Consider the following 21,051-nt stretch of genomic DNA (forward strand, 5'->3'; position numbering starts at 1 on the left):
ATCTCTTAGATGTTAAGATAATGATTAATTTCTTGAATAATAAAATGTTACCAATATTTTGTTGAGAAGTAGTTTAGTATTATATAAATCATGTTTTTTGTGTAATGAAATAAAGGCTGTCAAAGGGATATAGCCACACCTTTGTTGTTTTTGTTTTGTTTTATTTTTTTTTTAAGATTTTATTCATTTGAGAGAGAGAGAGAGAGAGCTCATACAAGCAGGGGGAGAGGGAGAAGCAGGTTCCCTGCTGAGGAAGCCGGGAGCCTGATGTGGGGCTCGATCCCAGGACCTGGAGATCATGACCGGAGCCGAATTCAGACTCCTAACCATCTAAGCCACCCAGGCACCTCCCCCCTATGTTGTATTTTTAATAATGATTATAGTCTGTTACCTAGTGGGAAGATCAATACTAAGGAATATTTATTAAACATAACTTGAATATTTATACAGGAGGACACAAATATGTCTTCATATTTGTGTGAAATATAAGTAGATTTATTTCCACCAGGCAGAAATAAAATGTTTTCTGTAATTTTGAGATAGCACATTTATAAATATTTGACAAATACAGTAAGATAACTTAGAAGAGTGATTAGACTTAGTTTTGCTTTTGATCTTCATATTTTTTCAGTGCTGCATTGTTTATTTTATTTTACTTTTTAAATTACTGTACAGTAAAATTGACTTTTTGTTGAGTTCTGTAAGGTTTTTTTTTAGTATAGCCTACTTTCTTCATTTTTTGTAGAACTTTGAGTAATTGTTTAATTCTTAGCTTTTTGCAATTTCCTTATTTATATATTTAAATCTAATAATAACTACTCAGTTAATATAACTAACTTTGGTTAATAATGTAAGGTTCAGAATTATTTGTAAAAATATTCTGTGCTCTTTGCTCACCTATTCAAGTTACTGGCTTTCATGTGTCTGTCCATCTTTCAAGCATTTCCTCTTGTAGCACATTCATGAAAAGGTGCTATTATAAGTCCATTTTTCTTCACTGTTTACTTCTGTTAAACTTTATTCTGACAAAGTGATTGGTGATATTATCTATGAATTTTAGTTGCTTTATTTGTTTTCATTTAATGTGAAGCTATATTATTTGATTATTACAATAATATTTTAATATTATTCCTTGCTAATAAATGACTTTCATCTTTGACTCCCATCAGGTCTTTTAACTTTTTGTACCTACACATTAACTAAGTAGTTGTTAATGTTTCTTATTACTAAGAAACTGAGCTTTATGTTTGTGATAAAATTCTTTGTTTTAGGCAAGAAGATGAAAATTTTAACAGCCTTTTACAAAATGGAGATATTTTAAATCATTCAACAGAAGAAAAATTCCAGGTTCGTGATAAAAAAGATTTTAACTTACCTGAATATGATTTGAATATTGAAGAGCGATTGGTTCTTATTGAGAAAGATGTTGACTCAATGGCCACATCTGATGAATCTCACAGATTAGACCATATCAATATGAATCTTAATAAACTTGTAACTAATGATACGTTTCAACCAGAGATAGTGGAAAGATCAAAGACACAGGATATAGTGCTTGGAACAGACTTTTTAAGCATTAATGCTAAAGGAGAAGCTGAGCCCTTGGAAAATGGAAATAAGTATCCTAATCTGGAATGTGTAAATAAGGTAAATGGACATTCTGAGGAAACTCCACAGTCTCCTGGGAGGACTGAACCACATGTCACTGATTCTACCGTTGATGTGGGTATTTCCAAAAGCACTGAAGATCTCTCTCCTCAGAGAAGTGGGCCAATTGGATCTGTTGTGAAATCTCATAGTATAACTAATATGGAGACTGGAGGGTTAAAAATCTATGACATTCTTAGTGATAATGGACCACAGCAGCCAAGTGCAACAAGTAAAGTAACATCCAATGTCGATGGAAAAAATATTGTCAGGAGCAAGTCTGCTACACTTTTGTATGATCAACCATTGCAAGTATTTATTGGTTCTTCTTCATCTTCTGATTTAATATCAGGTACAAAGGCAATTTTCAAGTTTGATTCAAATCATAATCCTGAAGAGCCAAATATAATAAGAGGCCCTGCAGCAAGTGGCCCACAATCCACGCCTCAAATATATGGTCCTCCACAATATAATATCCAGTACAGTAGCAGTGCTGCCGTCAAGGACCCTTTGTGGCACACCAAACAAAATCCCCAAATAGATCACGTTGGTTTTCCTCCTCAGCGCCTTCCTAGATCAGAGAGCACAGAAAGTCACAGTTACGCTAAACATTCTGCCAATATGAATTTCTCTAACCATAACAATGTTCGAGCTAATACTGGGTACCATTTACATCAGAGACTTGGGTCAGGAAGACACGGGGAAATGTGGGCCATCTCACCAAATGACCGACTCATTCCTGGAGCAACTCGAGCTACAATTCAGCGACAAAGTAGTGTGTCCTCTACAGCTTCTGTAAATCTTGGTGAATCAGGTCCCACGAGGAGGGCCCAAATTCCTGAAGGAGATTATTTATCATACAGAGAGTTACATTCAGTGGGAAGAACTCCAATGATGTCAGGATCACAGAGACCTCTTTCTGCACGAACATATAGCATCGATGGTCCAAATGCATCAAGGCCTCAGAGTGCTCGACCCTCCATTAGTGAAATACCAGAGAGAACTATGTCTGTTAGTGATTTTAATTATTCACGGACTAGTCCTTCAAAAAGACCAAATGCAAGGGTTGGTTCTGAACATTCTTTATTAGACCCTTCAGGAAAAAGTAAAGTTCCTCATGATTGGCGAGAACAAGTACTACGACACATCGAGGCCAAAAAGTTAGAAAAGGTAATTAAATATGAATTTTTCATTTTCCTCTCTATGAACTTATTTTTCTTAAAAATATTTGGTATTCTTTGTTTCTTAAACAAGGTAAAACAAGATACTCTGAAGTACTGAATATATACTTGTATTTGAGGAGTTTTTTCTTGGTACTTAAAATAGAGTTCAAGTCTAGACTTAGCCAGACAAAACAACTGAGATGGTAGGATATGTTTCTTTTCTGTCTCTTATTCCCCAGTGTTTTCTGATGAGCTGAAATTCATTCCATATGTTTATGTGTATATCTCTTTTAGATTGTGCCATACATACTGTAAATAATACATGCATATACATGTGTACCTCTGTTTAGCATTTTCTGACGTCCTGCTCTCCTCTGTTAATAATTATTGGTTATTTATGTGTACAAAAATAGCAGTTTTACTATATAATTAGCAGAATAACAAGAAATATAAATGTAAATATCTTATCTAAGAATTTTTTTCCCAGTTAATGTTATAAGACTAACACTGTCACTGACACAGATGGCTTTTGGCATGGCATTTACTCTTGACTTTTCTGAACTGCATTTCTGACCTGTCTGAACTCAGGTATCTGTGCTGCTAATGAAGTTTGGAAAACATTGGTAAAATAACAAGATCATGTTCAGTTTATAACTTAATGGGTAAAGGTCAGTTTTTGAAAGGAGTTAAAAATTTTTTAAATTATTGTGTACAACTGATAAATTAGTGTCACAGTTCTGTGGCTCAAGTGTATAAAGCATGCTCTTTAAGATTTAGCTTCCTGTCTCTCAGTGGTTTTTACCCAAGAATTTTCTTATCTTTGTTCATTAAATATATGTTTTTTTAAAACAGCTAAGTGTATACAGCCTCAGTTAGTCATTTAAAAAACTTCCTTAGGTCTGATTTTTCAAAAATGAATGCCTAAAATATGATTAGTACCATATTACATCAATGCACATTGAACCTCTGTCTGTAAGTGTTAGCTCTTTTCAGTACTGTCCTCTCACCTTTAAATAGCTGAGCATCTAATGGCCTTAGGCAATCTCATTCTTATCCGTTTTGTCTCAGCTGTAACTGTACGTTTTGTTGAGGCTCTTTGAACTTGTTTGCTTTTTCTAAGGAATTTGGAAATTTCTTAAGTAGAGGAATGCCATAGCTGTTTTATAAATAAACTTCTGGAAATAGTATGAAACTAGAAGGAGGAAGTGCTATAGTTTTGGGTTTTTTTGGTTTTGTTTTTGTGTGTGTTTGTTTTTGAGGAGGAAGAGGCTGTAGTTAAGTTGATAGAGTTATGAGGGTCTCGAGTGGTCCAGAAAATAAATGAGAAATGTATTGATGGAATTGAGACAAATGCAAGAATTCAAGAGACAGTTTCGAAACAGACTCTAGAATAGTTTACTTGTGATTAGAATATTCCTCTCATAAGTCTTTGAGAAAAAGGAATTAAGCTTGAGTGGCGCCTTGAATAACTGGTTGTTGGGAATGCCAACATAGAAAAAGAAGAGCAGATTTGAATGAAGAGAGGAGTTTGGTTATCATTGTATTCTGAGTAGTTGACATCTCCGGCAGCTTTTCTCCCCTATTACTGCCCTTTCTGTTGGAGATGTACCTAGACTTGACTAAATAGGAGGCAAGTAGCAACCACCCCATTGTTCATTGTACCTCTCCGCTTTCTATATTTAGAAATCGGCCATTCAGTTACTTCAAGAGTACAGGACAGTAGTTTCCCAGTTGTGCCTACCGGTAATTTAGAGGGGAAACTAAGAAAAGCCTGTGAGGACAGAGAGCAATATGATTTAGACTACAAACTTGAAAACATTTTTTAACAATGGTGGAGGGTGATGGAAAAATCTGTTTGCTCCTCTGTAATTCCTTTCCTCCCCCAAACATAATTCATATGGCCTGGTAGACATTTGAACAATACCCTTAGGGGATTTCACAATGCCTGCCCCACCTCTAGAGGTAAGTCCCCAAATCAAAAGTTGCTACTTTGCTCAGCTTAGTTGCTTAGCATTAATACAAAAATTGGTAAGTTATTGCAGCTTACTTGGTTTTTAAACCTTCTAGTAGTAACCCCTCCTTCCCTTCCCTGCAACAAACTGTACCTGGAATCTGGACATATAAATAGATCTCACCTCATGCTTCTCAAGACTTATTTAATTAAACTAATAATTCTGGTAAGAAGCACTCGACCAGGATACCATTAACATAACATAATTTTCACATTCAGTTGCTGTTCTACAACAATTAGCATGTAATGAACAGCAGTGTCCAGGATGTATTCCTTAATTGAGCTCTGCACAAATGTGTTGTGTTGTGACAGGGTGCAGTTTTATGTAGATGTCTATGCACAGGCCTGAGTTCAAAACCGGACCTGTTCTGAGCTTCAGCCTTCTTAGTCAGTGACATAGTTAACAAAAACTTTATATATGTTCGACAGAAGAAGCTTTGTTCCAGGCTGTACATAGAATTTAAAAGGGTCATTTGGACCACTCAAGTTAAGAACATGTTAAAACTATGTGTAACATATCAGTGTGTGTTGTTTATGTTTCTGTGTATGTGTGGTTGTGTGTATAGTTTCTTTATTTTTACATTTTAATCAAATGTTTATGGAACCTCTGAATTGCCTCTGCCAAATCCTTATTGTCTGTGAAATGGTCTGGGAAAGTATAGGCTTGACCTATTACGTTTACCTTTTTCTTTAGCCATTACTTTGGAATCCACAAAATGACTAAAAGTGTACATTGTAATTTTATAGATCCCTTTCATTCTGGAATGGCACATTAATATTTCTTGGTATTAGAGATCAACTTCATAATCTGCAGAAGGCATACATATTCCCTAGGAATAATATAGAAATGCTCGTTATGATATTTCTGTATTTCTTGATAGCAAGCCATGCTCAAAATGTGGTTGCTCTCAGTTTGACCATAAGAACCTCAATATTTAGGGACATGACAAGAAGCATCCACTTGAAAGAAAAGCATATTACAGCTCTGGGAATTAATAAGCAGAAACAATGAAAACCAGGCATTGTGTTTATTGAGGTATATTTTTCAGGCAACTCTGGGATTAGTGATAAGGGATTCATCATTGTAAGGATTCCATCAGTGGTTCTTCAAGTTTAAGCAGCAAATGCCACTACTAACTCCTAAAATGTAATCTTAAGTATCTATTTATTTAATTGGGAGAATTTTTTTACATGTACATTGTCTTAACTTTTTTTTCCTGGTAACTGTAGAGCAGTGGGAGCCTTTTAAGTGTTATAGCCTAAAACTTTGTGTATATGTTCAACTTTTTTCTAATATAAGACATGTTTCTAAATGCAGAAGGTAATTTTTTTTTTTTAGAAATTACAGTGCCCAAGAGCCAGTTGTGTTTTGCAGATTTATTTTGTGCTATGTATGTATAGATGTTTAAATTCTCCATTTATTTAATAATATAGAATTGATTTCTATAAAATGAAGCAGACTTTAGAAATCCATTTTGACTTAGAAATAACTAGTTGTTGGTAAAATTTATCTTTATAGAGAAATTAGCTTGTGTTATATATATAACTACGTATGTACACATACATCTAGGTATGGCATCAGTTCTTCTTTTCTGACAAACTTCTATTAAGGTACGTTAGGAGTAAAGGAAATGATAGCATTATAAAAGCACTGTATGTTTGTACTTTCTTCTTTAGTGTTTAAAACATGTGAATGGTTGGTTTACATGTACTTTATGTGTATGTGTGTATGTTGTCATGTAAATATATCGTAAATAGTGCCAATTTCTTGCAGTGGCACTGAAAATTTGATGCATGATATTCCTGCGTGGTATTGGGGTTACTTATAAATACGTCTTTGTACATAACATGTCTTGTGAATATTGCATGCTACACTAATCTCTGTTAAATCTATCCCCTCTTTATTCAGAGCATGCTGTCAAGGTCCTTTAATTCCAATTTTACTGCTGTAAGCAACTTTCACTATGGCAGCTCTAGGGATCTGCATGGCAGCCAAGGCAGCCTTGCCTTGAGTGTTGCAGACGGAAGAGGTTCTGGTGGGCACATTTTTCGAGTGAGTACCTGCAGTAGACCAGTACTTTTAGTACACAGAAGAAAAAAAACACCCCCGTTTTAATGTTTTCACATTTCTAGAAAATAAGTTTTTACAGTGGGTTAGATATCTTGATTACATTCTAGTTCTTCCATGACTTAGTCCTAAAACTCTCTGCAAAACTGATTTAGTATTTATCTCTCAAGTTTCTTTGGTTATAAGCTAAGGATGTAGTAAACTCTTGTTTATGTAAATAGGGATGAGTAATTGGAATAACTGAGTGGTTTTTTAAAAATTATTATGCTTTGTGGTGTTTTCTCTTAATAAAATGAGCTAGTCTCCAGAGGTCATGGTTTTAAGGCTGTGCTATATGTAGTACATAGAAGTGTTACGGGGAAGAATAATTTTTAGTTCAGTGATTTAGAATTGGCAAATGAGAAGCACTACCTGGAAGTAAGTTTAATCACAATTCACTGAATATGATGAAATGTAAGGCTGGAGAAATTGTAGTAAGTACCATGGAAAAGGCAAAAACCCGAATTCTTTATTACACATGTTTCAGCATAGTCATTAATGATGAAGAAGGAAGGTTTATTCTTTTAATGAAAGTTAAGGGTAGATGATAAGAATGGCAGAGAAGGAGAAAGAACAGAACAACTCTGGTATGGCTCTATTTTAAGATTTTTCTCTTCGTAACAACTTAAGGTGGTAGCCTGGCCTCTAAATAAATATTTATTTCTCCCCCTTTCCTTCCATTCTGAAAAGATTTTTCTCCTCTTATAGCATTATTTTGTCTCCTCCCCATAGTTTTATTTCCATATTGATTCTTACTTCTGGATCCTTGCTTTTTCCTGAGGGTCCTCATCACCACCCCCTTTTTAATACCTGCTGGCTTTTGCATTGTTGTGTTCTAGGACAAGAGTGGTCTCCTGGATTCACTTTGCTGTGGCTGGACCTCACCTTTCTTGCTCTGCCCTCTGTTTTTCTATGTTAGAGTCATTGCAATTGTTTTGTAATTTATCACTTTGAAATGGGGAGAGAAGAGTGATAACTAATTAAGCCCTGCATTTCTGGTACTCATTCCAACTAAAACCATAGAGTGAAGAGCAGGGGCTTGTATTAACTCAAGGGTAATCTTTATGGTCATCTAGGACAATTGTTCTTTCCAAATTCTTATACAGTAATAGTTTTTGCTTATTATTCTTAAACTTAGAGCCTTTGAGGTTGTTGCATTTTGCTTTTTCATTCATAATATCCTTGTTCTTTTAAAGACTAAATAAACAGTTATATATTCAGACTTGAATTTAAACTTCAGGCTATGACCTAAGTTGATTACTATGCATTCCGAAAGCACATCTCAAAAATGGGGAAGGAAGGCAAAATATTCATTGCATAAATACACAAAATTAGATCAAACCAAATCTAAAATTGCTAATCGATGCTTTGAACCAATAACTAACTGCACATGTTATCTCTGTTGCAGATAAAGTTTCTAAGATTAAAAAACAAGCCCTTAGGCTTATGTGTATCCTGTGGCATATCATAATGAAGTAGATTTCAGATTATTTTTCAGAATGATGATGTAGTATACATATCTGTGTTGCTAGCTACATATTGTTTTGAAAGTAACAATAGTGCTATTTATCACAGTTCCTTTAGTTTTCAAAAATGTAGCTAGGTGTGTTTAGAACTAAATTAAAATGAAAAGTATGGGCATCTTGCTTCCTAGTGTTTTATAAAAATATTCAGAGACAATGAGCTACTGAGTTTGTTTTTTCTCCAAAGCTATCAATGAGGTAAACTATAAGGATATTATTGACATACAAAAATATGAACTCTAGTTAATTTTAAAAGTGTTTCACCAACCATTGGTTTTAAAAATACGGAGCTCTCCAATACTAGTATGATAGCATTAAGCAAAAGTGAATTTTATAAGACTGTGTTTTTGTTGGTACTGCCCATCATTAATAATAAAATCCTGGGTGGCACTGTGCTGTTAAAAGAATAGCAGTTATTTTTCTTTTACAAAAAAAAAAAAAAACCAACCCCAAAACAAAAAAACAAACAAAAACCCTTTTTGTAGTACTCAACAGGAGTAAATTTTAGTTGCTCTTAAAATTTGGGACTTTTAACTTTCGTTAATAGCTAAATTGTTCACAGTGTTAAAAGCTAGGTATTACTAGAAATAAAACTAAAAGCATTACAAAGAAATAGCTAAACAGTGTATATTAAAGGTACTAATATTTTATCTGTTTTATTGAGATATAATTGGCATATCACATGGTGTTAGTCCAAAGTGTACATCATAATAATTTTATATATATATAGTGAAATGATTACCACAGCAAGTTTAGTTCACGTCCATCATAAAGGTACTAATATTGATGGCAGCTATGATCATAATGGTTGACTTGGTTCTTCATCTTTCCACTACCTAGTAATATTTTTTCCTAATCTCCTTTGAAGTGTCATCTTCATTTTGGTTTCACATCTGAAAGAGCATTATTTGTTTACTTTTTATTTTCCCCTCATTTGAAGCATCCCCAGACATCCTGTCCAGGAGATCCTTGTCAAGATGATATATTCATTTCAGGACAGCCGAACTACTCGTCAGCTACACTTAGTCACAAAGATGTTCCTCCAGACAGCTTGATGAAAGTAGGTGTTCAGGAAATAAATGAAGACATCTCTTTGCATTTGTTTTACAGCTTTTGAACTGGAAATAACATATATGCTTTAACACTGAAAGTAATTTTTTGAGGACTTTTCCTCCTTGATTAGTAAGATTTTTAAAAAAACTAATTGGGAAATATGAAATAGATTTTTGTTCTGTTATTTCTATCGGTCTTTATTACTACTTAGTTTAGTCCATGATTTTTTACCACAGTGGAAAATGATTTTATCGTTATATTTGGATTTCTCTACTGTCATCTGCTTATTTTATTGTTTAAATAAGAGGCTTTTTGGCATCCTGATAGTAAACCTTTTGGAGAATTAAAGATGAACTTGTCTTAAATTCTTCATTTGAGGATGTTTTACTGTTATTAAAGGCATTTAAAAATACTTTAAATGTGATTAGAAATCCCCTTGAAAGACTTTTGTATGTGGTAGACTAGATGATGATCGTATTCTTAATACTTTTGTAACTGAAGCATCCCTTAGAGAGCTTACTTTTCTGTCACCAATACCAGATACATAATTCTTTTCTTTAATATTCTCTCTCAGCCGTTCTTTCTCCTAATTAATTCCATATACCTAGTATAACCTGATACATTTTTTGAAGCATACTTAGGTATTCTGTGAAAACTTCTATGTTGTTTTTGAGAGTAGGAACCCAGCCATGTAACATAAGTTCATACATAACTATTTATTTTACCCTTTTTTTGTTTTTCTTTTAATTAAGCTATGTTTTTCAGTTTCTTTTTCTTTTTCTTTTTTTTCTTTTTTATTTTTTAAAGATTTTATTTATTTATTTGACAGAGATAGAGACAGCCAGCGAGAGAGGGAACACAAGCAGGGGGAGTGGGAGAGGAAGAAGCAGGCTCATAGCAGAGGAGCCTGATGCGGTGCTCGATCCCATAACGCCGGGATCACGCCCTGAGCCGAAGGCAGACACTTAACCGCTGTGCCACCCAGGCGCCCCTCTTTTTCTTTTTAATATCCATTTTGTAGTTTAGGTTACTGGGTTGTTTCATACTTTTATTCTCCTGAGCCATCTGCTAATGATAGCTTAATATATTTCATGGTTAACATTGATGTAAACAGGCACAACCAAGAATCTAGGTTATCAGGCAGTCTTAGCATAGGTCAGAAGTAATTATTGTTTGGAAAATTTTCCCCAGGAGAACAGTACGGAATCTGCACGCACATAGGAATAAATGATACAAGCTTGGAGAAAGCGAGTGTAGCCCACAGAGTTGTGCATAAGTAGTAAAGTGACAACACAACCATTTAAAGGCTCCTGGCGGATAAATTGCTTCAAATCTACAATGTTCAAGTAGTAAACAACCACAGTTGTTTTTGTTTTTGTTTTTGTTTTAAGATATAGGGATAATAGAGTACCTCATTCACTTTTTCTCCAACCAAGGTAAGATTTGTCATAGAGTGATAGTATCTTTGTGCCCTGTTAGGAAGCACCTGTTGGAAAAAAAAAAAAAAAAAAAGAGAGAAAGAAAAAGAAAAGAAAACACCTGTTGGAAACTTTGTAATTCAGAATTGACCAAGTTCTGAAGTATAACATCACGAAAAAGATAAACTTTTTTTAAAGTAAAAATCTTCACCAAGGCCAGACTTCTTTGTTTCCTTCAGCAAGTTTCATGTAACAAGAGCATGCAGTTCTAAAACAATTACCATAATCTTTTCACACACTTTTCTACTTTGGATAATTTTAGGAGAATGGAGCTCAATATCTCTCTCAAAGTTTTTCTGTAATTCACTTGTGAATAAGATCACCTTTTTATCAATAATCAGCAATGAAGTTTTAAATGACTGAATAGCCAAAAAGCTTTCCCCCTTCTTTACAGCAGTCTCTTTATTGCAAATATTTATAATACAAATGTAAACTTATTTTTCAGATAGTTTCCTCATACTAACGTAACAGATGTTAGCTGCATTTGCACAAGGGTGATTTTAAGTCTAAAATTCAGATTCAGTCTAAATGATGAGAAGCATTAAAACAAGGATAATTCTTTAACAACAAAATAATTATCTCAGATTTTTTGTGTAGCTTGGAGAAAGTAAAATAGAATGTCAAAGTTTCATTTTTGTGACTACTATTTTATGGAACTAACATTTAGAGAGTTTAAAAGTTGCTAACTGGTACACACACATGAGGAAGAAATCAGTTTTCTACTGTATAGCTGTGTTGACTTGTTAATTCTGGAAAGAAAAAAATAAAAGTAGAAAATGCAGTCAGATTAGGAAAAAATCCTCTCTCGGAAATGGCTACTTTTGTTCAGAAGAAAACGTGAACAAATGCCTCTTCTGTGTGTATGTGAGGTGGGAAAATTTACCCTTTTAAAAGGGCTTAAATTTTTAAATTTTGACATAATCATTTTAACATTTGGTTACTGTAAGAAAGATAAGTCCATGCATATTGAACAGAAAAGCAGATAATTTTAAATGTATATAGGATTTCCTTTCATTTGAAAACTTTAAAGAATGAGAATCTATCTACAAGCAGTCAGGCAAGTTTAGAATTAATAGCTTTTTTTCTTTTAAAACTGTAAAATTAGAAAAAATAGTATAAGTGGCTTGATACTGTGTGATTTAGAATGTTAAACTCTAGTGCTTTTGTAATGCTCCAAGAACAAAATCCAAATATTTGTAATGAGACATTATTGTTGGTCATTTTAAGACACTTCGTGTTTTTCTTAGATGCCTTTGATTAATGGACAGATGGGCCAGCCCCTCAGGCCTCAGGCAAATTATAGTCAAATACATCACCCCCTTCCTCAGGCTTCTGTGGCAAGGCATCCCTCTAGAGAACAACTAATTGATTACTTGATGCTGAAGGTGGCCCACCAGCCTCCATATACACAACCCCATTGTCCTCCTAGACAAGGCCATGAACTGGCAAGGCAAGAGGTAAGAATAATCAAGAATATTTGAAATATGAAACTAAGTTCTTAATGTACTTTATAGGTTAACTATTAGCAATAAATCCATATAGAATTTTAACATAGTTTTTACCAATTTGTTGAAAGGTTTGGTTTCATGTTAAGTTTATAGGGTGTCAAACTTAATGGTTTATCTTGACTTTGTGATCCCCTGTGTTCTGATTAATTGACATAGCAGTGTTTTGGGTGTGATTTTTTTTTTTCCTAAGGTGGTTGTTTATACAAAACCATTGATGATACTCCAGTAATTAGACCTTCTTCAGGAATATGATTAGTAGACCATGAAACTTGACTGGCAAATTATGGTTTACTATTATTTGTTACTGAGAGTTTGAAATTTGGCTATAGTCTCCAAACTACTTCGAGAATTAAGTCTTACAAAGTACTTAAAAAGTGACTAATCATACATTTATATATTTTGATAGTTTATTGGTAAAATAATACTGTTAGAAACTTAGGCAGAGAATGTGTGCTTTATTCGTTTGATTTTGTCTCTGGGGAAAGGGAGTACTTTGTAACAAGTTTAGTTCTTGATCTCTTTTTATAAAGTGGCTATAAAAAATACTATCAGTTGATCATCAGTCCCAATGTCTGCAAGCATATAAACAGTTTCAGGAAATGAGGAGTTGATACCCAACAACCACCCAGGGATTTTTAAATATCTTATGAAACACCCAATAAACAGAGATACTGTGTAATTTAGATGTTTTACAAATGGAAACTGATAATAACTGTGTGTGCTCTATATCATTAAAATCCATGATATCTAAAAAAAAAAAAAAAAAGGATCAATAGTAATTAGTTGCCTATCCTTGGAAAATAGCAGTAGATGAAGTTAGGAGCTATGCTTTATAATCCCAGCTGTGCCTTTAACTCACTAACTCATTAACATAATATTCCATGTCATAGTTTCCCTTCATCTGCCCAAATATTTATTTTAGACGAATCTTTATATATAATTTTACCAGTAGTTAAATACTGTATTGTAGCTTTTTCTGAGATACTAGTAATAGTTTATTTTCATATTGATTCAGATTCGAGTGAGAGTTGAAAAGGATCCAGAACTTGGATTTAGCATATCAGGAGGTGTTGGGGGCAGAGGAAATCCATTCAGACCTGAAGACGATGTGAGTTTGTTTATATGTACTTGAGATACCGATAAGTTTTTATTCACTACTTAATGCCTCTTGTACATAAGTAAAAATCTAACAGATACTTTTATAAATCTAGACAGATACCATCTTTTTGATTTTTCTTTGTATCGTTCAGCTTTTGTTTGGAAATGTAATCACTTCAAATTAATTGTTTGAGGAAAACAAATTAAATCCCGTTTTAAATGTTCATCATATTGTGAAGTGGTTTTTAAATTTGGTTATTACTTTTCTGCCCATCTGTACTTTAAGAGAAGTCACTATACTCAAGTCAGAATTACCAGCACCAAAAATAACAGTGGGTTGTAACAATATTCAGAGAAGACAGGGAGAAAACTTGTACTGTGATTCAAATATTTACATATTGTCAAAGAAAAATTGTTCCTTGTTACTCTGTCATCGATGCATACTGTTTTCCCTTAAGTGTTTATCTTCTTTGTTGTTATTAAAGGGTATATTTGTAACAAGGGTACAGCCTGAAGGACCAGCATCAAAATTGTTACAACCAGGTGATAAAATTATTCAGGTAACTAAGATATATTTTTTTATTATTTTCTTAATTTTTCATTTTATACGATCTTTCCCATCAAGTAATTATTAAATGCCAGATTTTGAAAAAAATCATTTTGTGAAGTTTCTCCTTAAATATTTGTGGATGAAAATAGTGGCATTTTTTATAGGCCACCCTCTAAATTTTCATAGTTTAAGATATTTCTTCCTAGAACCTTGGAAAATCGTGGATATTTTTGAATACATGTTTGATGATATATCGTAGCGTTTGGTTTAAGTTCAGGAATGTTAACTTCTTTAAGATGGTGAAAGAATCTTTTTGTTTGTTACGAGAATAAAAGAATTTCACTCATGTGAAGCACTTAGAACTGTGTGTCTGGTGTATAGTAAGACTTAATGAATGTTAAGCCTAAATTATAAGAAATGTAGTGTTCATCTGCTGGCCCAAGGCAATAGGAAGGGTAGTCCTTGCCCTCTGCTAACCTTGTATCTTGGTGACCTCATCTACATGTTAGCACATACACATAACGCCATGCCTGGCACTGTGTCTTAGCCAGGTGCTTCCTAACATTGGGTGCTACATAAGAATCATCTGACAACGTAGACAAGGTACAGGTTCCTGGGTCCCATCTTCAGAGATTTTAATTTCATAGATGTGGGGTAGGGCCCAGGAGTCTACATAATGTTTTAAATTGCCAGAATGATTCTTATTTTCTGCCAGGTTTGTGCACAACCAATAGAAATTTAAATGTACAGATGCAAATAAATTACTATGAAATGTTTTTCTTAAAGACATTTTTCTTCTTTCTTCTAGGCTAATGGCTACAGTTTTATCAATATTGAACATGGACAAGCAGTGTCCTTGCTAAAAACTTTCCAGAACACAGTAGAACTCATCATTGTACGAGAGATTTCCTCGTAAGAATTGTGGACAGAAAAAGAGGGAAGGCAGCAAGATTTATTGGAAGATATTTGCAGGAGAAATTAATATTTTGACTATTTTTATATGTAAAGAAGAACTCAAAAAATTATGTTCAAATTTGTACATTAATGAAATAATGGAACTTGTGGTTAGAGGGAAAAAACCACTGTACAGTATATAGGGGAGACTGTTGAATTCATACCATATAAAAGTTCTTGTTAGGTTTTTAAACATAGCAATCAAGGCTACAAAAACAAACATACGTTGTTTTTGTATAGATTGTAGGTTTATTTTTGGATTTCATACACATGACTGAACTCTGTGCAAGGCTCTAGTTAGCCTTGATTGTAGCCCAGAGACAGATGGCAGAGCTTTCTGTCTCATAGCTTTTGTGCCCTTATTTTTATTCAACTCGTATTAATGTTTTTCTGCTGAAACTACTTTTTTTTTTAATGCGGGCAAGAGATTTGAAGTGTTGGTTTTTGCTATGTGCATATTGAATTGAAGAGTGAGTAGGTGAAGGTGGTGCTGGTGGGTTCACTTTCCAAGGCCAGATTAAAACACTTAATTCCTATAAAAATCTGGAAGCAAAGATGGAAAAAACAGCTGTTAATGTGTTTTTATTAAAAATAATGCAATAAAAATATAATGTCTTTTTAAAGAAATAAAAAAGACAATAATTGCATTTTACGAGCTCTACAGGATCTCTTCTTGTCATAGCCATTGACAATACATTTGTTACTGGTGATTCAGTTTTTAATTTTTTAGTCACAGGAAATTTTTAACTCCTCTGTAGATGCATGTCCATGCATTTTTTGTGATATGGATATCTCTTGATTTTTTGCAAATGGTGGTCCTTGCAGTCTGTTTTATAATTAGTATTCCATTTTAATCTTAATTTATAATTTTTATTTTAAGCAGCAAATGAAACTAAAATGGCCAGTTTTAAGATTGTGTTGTTATAACACAAAGTGTAAGCAGATTTAGGAAAGCCTCTTGATTTTGTTTGGTCTCACATTGCCTTGGTAAAGTAAAAGGAAACAGTACGCATGGAGCTAGGAAACCAAAGCAAGTTTGTGAAATTGGCACAGTGATAGAGAATTGCTGTGGAGAGTTGTAGAGCAAAGGGATGGGTCCTTGAGGCCTACCAGTGTGTAAAGGTGTTTAAATAAAGGGCTGTTCCTACAGGTAACATTAAATGTGAACTCGACACTTCAGAGTCTTTAAAGGGTTTCTAAGTGTATCAGTGTGTTAGAATAGTGTTTTACCACCAGCTGCCTTTGTTCCTTGTTCGTATAACAAATATTTCATAGATGTTTATTAATTTGTTTATCCAAACCATAATTTTGTTTCTGTTCTGTCTTTGTAATTCAATAAAATTTGAGTAACATGCAATGGTAAGAATTAATGCATGGTTATTTGGACCAGAAAAAAGTGCCACAGAAGACCAATAACTGTTTTTAGTCAAGGCTAGTCTGGAGCCTTTCGTTAGAGCAATATTCAGTTATTGCAATTCATTTTTAATTACTAAGAAATATAATTTTGAAATTTTTAATCTGTTATGCTTTGTTCTTCAACCTTGTTTTAATTAAGACTTTTATAGGACTAGCAAAAACGTCAATTTACATTATTTTTGCAAAAATAGTTGGACTCGTTCCTTTCTTGCTAGTCAGAGTTAAATAGGCAGTAATTTTCAAAAGATGTGAACTCAAATATTGCACTTCTTTCAAGATGTTATCATTTGGTTATTGTACTGTATAGTTTTAATAATATTGATTGAAACCCTTTAACAACTCTTTGTAAATTTTAACTCATTTTAGTTGTTTTTCAGTACTATTTACATAGGAATTGATTTTTATGGATATAGTAGAAGAAATGTGCTGTATTTTGATAAAATTCATTTACTGTATGTGTGTTGTAATCTCTAAAAAAAAACAATGACAAACAGCTTCTTAAGACAAGCCTCGGTGTTCCCTTTATTCATAGTTTATTTTAAAATATTAATTTTGGCACATCGTTTTTTTGTTTATTTCAGTTTTTCAGTCACATTCTACTTTTAGTAAGTACTTAATACATAAAATAGATATAATTGTGACATTTTCAACTACTTTATCTCACATCAGATACAGAAACATAATTTTGGAAAAGGAAATTAGCCAAAAAAAAATGATTGATCAGTGATCTAACCTTAAGCTAATTGTCTGCATATCATATTGATACATTACAAGTGCAGCAAGTATTACATGCACTAGTATTTTATTCTCCACTAATTAGTTAAAAAAAAATTTTTAGTGTTCTTATAACACATATAGTTGAGTAAGAAAGTTAGTTACCAAGGAAGAGTAATGTGATAGATTATATAGCAAAAAATTAATAGCAAAAAAGTTTTGTACTTTAATTAAATAGCCATAATTTTCTTCTAAAATATTGGAAAATTAAAATGAAATAAGAGCTCTTTGTTCGAATTTTTGTTTTGGTTGGTAATGATAAGGTTTCAAAATTTGAATGGAAAATTAAATCTTCTGAGGAAGTGAAGACATTTTTAGTTTACGTATTGTTGAGTAATTTGTAGTCAAGGCCCATACCCATAACTGACATTATTTAAATATTATGTAGCAAACAATCAAAACCAAAACTGTCTCATTTTTAGTGATAGTGTTTAAAATTGACCACTCTAAAATTTTAAACCATTAAAAATTGTATGTTCAGAATAATTTATTCTGTACAGAATTCTTTATACAAACTGAAATTTTATGCTGATTCATGAGGGGAATCATCATCTAAACCCATAAAAGTCCAAAGTTTCTTACATATTTATTATGTAAATATTTTTCTGACCTCTTTGGACTTGAAGTTGTGTATATACTGGAAAAAAAAATTTAAGACTTTATTTTTAAGTGATCCCTACACTCAACGTGGGGCTCGAACTTACAACCCCAAGATCAAAAGTCCCATGCTCCACTGACAGAGCCAGCCAGGCACCCCTGAAAAATTCTTTAAACACATACACTGGCATAAACAGAACTAACCTTTTAAGTATTAATTTGTTGTGCTTAAAAGGAAATCCCATTAGCAGCTATGTAATATCTTTATCAGTCAGCATGTGTAAATCATTCCAAATTTTTGTGCTTATTTAGAATGCTTGAAGTTAAACACAGTGAATAGGTAGTAAACTTATGCAGTTTAAAGTTGTGTGATTTATTTTATGAAATTCAGGGTGAGAAAAATTGTCATAGAAAGATAGACACCAAATTTTTTGGCACTTGTATTTCTGGGTATGGAGGAAGTGTAGTTTACCTTAAATTACTGTTTTTTTACTTCTAAAGGAAGCCATTGGAATGGGAAATGTTTTCCACTTAGTTCAAGATTGGTGAGAAGTCAAATCTATTTGAAAGGCTTTTTTTCATTCCTTCTGTTGAAATTCTTATTAGCTTATTATTTTGGTTTAATGTATAGTAAATAGATATGAAATAGACTTAAATCAAAATAATTTTTATGTTTCATCAAAAATATTAATACACATAGTTGATGTCCAAGGGAATAAGGTACCACTTGTCTCTTAAAAGGTAATCTAGATTGTATGGGCAGCCTGCTCCAAGTTTTAGGGATTCCCCTTGTTCTTTCTTTCTTTTTAAAGTAAACCCCATGCCCAAAGTAGGGCTTGAACTCATAACTCTGAGATCAAGAGTCTGTTGCTCTATCGCCTGAGCCAGATGCCCCTACCCATTTGGTGGGAGAAGGGGAGAGGGGGAGAGAGAATCTTCCTTTTTTTTTTTCTTTTTTTTTTAAGATTTTATTTATTTGAGAGAGAGAGTGAGTGAGAAAGAGCACAGGAGCAGGGGCAGAGGGAGAAGAAGAAACAGGCTCCCCACTGAGCAGGGAGCCCAGCACAGGGCTCAATCCCGGGTCCCTGGGATCATGACCTGAGCTAAAGGCAGCCGCTTAACTGACTGAGCCACCCAGGCGCCCTAAGAGAGAGAATCTTAGGCCGACTCCATGCTCAATGTGGAACCTCTCCCAGGGTTCAGTCTCAGGAACCTGAGATCATGACCTGCGCAGAAATCGAGAGGATGCTTATGAGCCACCCAGGCGCCCCTACCTCTCCCCTTGTTTCTTAATAGAGAGTTCAGAAAACATTGTCCATTTTATACCTAAAGCTGCAGTTTCTTTGCCTCTGCAGAATTTTTAGTCCCAGGGGATAGTCAGCATAGTCATTTACAGTTTTGGAAAACTTAAAGGACAATGCTATCTTTTTTTTTTTTTTTTAGGACGATGCATTCTCTTTGCGAAGCAATTTGCATTCTAAACTGAGAAAATTTTTTAGGAAAAACACTTCAGTAGAATCTCCTCAGGTTTTATTTTAAAGAACAATTAAGTTCCTCCTAAAACCTTTGTATTGGATTGTTAGGGAAAAAAATATTTTTTTGTTTTCCCTAACAAAAGAATTCTGATAATTTCCTTTTCATATAACAGTTATGATCTCCCTTGGGATTTCATGTGGTCCATACAGCTTCTTAATCAGCCCTTAATCTAATTATAGGATGAAATATGAGATGCTCACATATCATCAGTAAAGGAAGAAGTCCGTAGTGTAAAATATACCACCCTCCACCATGATTTTTATTTTGCATGAAAAGATGTTAAAGTCTACACACATTTTTCCTGAACTGATGTTCCTTAAATCTAATCAAACCAATTTTGTTCCTTCAAGGCACAGCTTTAGAAGGATCTTTTTTCTTTAATGTGTTGTTCTTCCCAACTATCTTCCCAATGAACTTCCTTGTCAGAAAAGCTAAAGAAAACTACACCAAGCATTGAAGAAAAACAAATGCACAGAGCATGGACTTTTAGGATGGATGATTCAGAAGCCTCATCTTCATGAAAAGCAAAACCTAATACTCTGAGAACCAATGCTATCCCAGAATGGATATTAAAATGTCTTTCACATTTGGATCATCCTTCAAGAGCGTTCAAGTTCCCAAGAATAGGAGGAACCATGTGCAGGCTCGGCTATCACAGTAAACTGTCCAAGATCGTACCCTGGTGCGTCCTTCAAGCTCCTCCTATCCACATCCCTAGAAGTGACAGAAAAGACGATTATTTCATACTACGGTAGGTGAAAGTATTGTTTAATCTCCACAGTTTGGAGAAATAAAATTGCATTGGATACATAGATTTTAAGGAATTCTTTGAAATCCTAGGACACATAGGGCCAGAGAATTCTACCGTGAAAGGTGAATCTGGCTTCAGGGATGCTTCAAAAGTAGAGACAGAATAAAAGATCAAGGAGGAGTTCTAGGTAACACTTGTGAGTACTGTATCTTAAGAGGTTGGTTATAATTACTACCTTTTTTATGCCAAGCACTATGCAGGAGGTGATGTATGCGAGTGATGATATTAGAAGTGATGATATTACTTGTTTTGTACCAGCCATTTTACCAGGCTTACCCGATGTCCTGTCCTTCCTTTTGCCCATCATTAGGGAAAATAGTTTGTGGTAAGCAAATAACATTCCCATGTAAGTTCATATTAAGACGAGAACAACACTTACTGAACATTTGAAGAAAAGCAACACCATGGAAAGAGTCACCAAACAGAAGTACCATTATTTAAAGAAATTGTTATTTCAAAATGGTATCTTCTCAGGGAATATTGAATTCGCAAGATCAACTGTTAGGGAAGCATTTAAATATCTTTTTTAGTTTGTTTGCTTTATTTATTTATTTATTTATTTATTTATTTATTTATTTATTTGACAGCACAAGCAGGGGAAGCAGCAGGCAGAGGGAGAGGAAGAAGCAGGCTCACTGAGCAGGGAGCCCGATGCAGGGGTCGATGCAGGGCTGGATCCCAGGATTCTGGAATCATGACCTGAGCTGAAGCAGATGCTTAATGACTGAGCCACCCAGACACCCCGCATTTAAGTATCTTTATAATGGAAAGTAGAATTTGTCACAAATTCAGTAGTTGTGCTGAAGAATAGGAAGGATATCCCAA

At 33.9% G+C, this 21,051-nt stretch overlaps 1 protein-coding gene and 1 long non-coding RNA gene across 12 annotated transcripts in view; one reads left to right on the forward strand and one right to left on the reverse strand.

Annotated features, from left to right (window-relative positions):
• Positions 1-17,010, forward strand: part of ERBIN (erbb2 interacting protein) — a 121,802-nt gene extending 104,792 nt beyond the window's left edge. For 3 of the 11 annotated variants that reach the window (XM_044384154.3, XM_026498872.4, XM_044384156.3), the window contains 7 exons: positions 1,272-2,817; positions 6,731-6,874; positions 9,392-9,511; positions 12,230-12,439; positions 13,506-13,598; positions 14,074-14,148; positions 14,947-17,010. In XM_044384154.3, the coding sequence (XP_044240089.2) occupies positions 1,272-2,817; positions 6,731-6,874; positions 9,392-9,511; positions 12,230-12,439; positions 13,506-13,598; positions 14,074-14,148; positions 14,947-15,054 (2,296 nt within the window). In that variant the 3' untranslated portion in view covers positions 15,055-17,010. The remainder of the gene's footprint in view (positions 1-1,271; positions 2,818-6,730; positions 6,875-9,391; positions 9,512-12,229; positions 12,440-13,505; positions 13,599-14,073; positions 14,149-14,946) is intronic. The other 8 variants (XM_026498876.4, XM_044384159.3, XM_026498873.4 and 5 more) reach the window with 7 other exon arrangements.
• Positions 17,011-18,818: 1,808 nt separating this feature from the next.
• LOC113255274 (uncharacterized) overlaps positions 18,819-21,051 on the reverse strand; it is a 28,274-nt gene continuing 26,041 nt past the window's right edge. The window contains exon 4 of the long non-coding RNA XR_008957580.1: positions 18,819-20,129. This is a non-coding gene — a long non-coding RNA (uncharacterized LOC113255274). The remainder of the gene's footprint in view (positions 20,130-21,051) is intronic.

The sequence above is a fragment of the Ursus arctos genome, unplaced genomic scaffold (assembly GCF_023065955.2).
Source record: "Ursus arctos isolate Adak ecotype North America unplaced genomic scaffold, UrsArc2.0 scaffold_5, whole genome shotgun sequence".
Lineage (NCBI taxonomy): Eukaryota > Metazoa > Chordata > Mammalia > Carnivora > Ursidae > Ursus > Ursus arctos.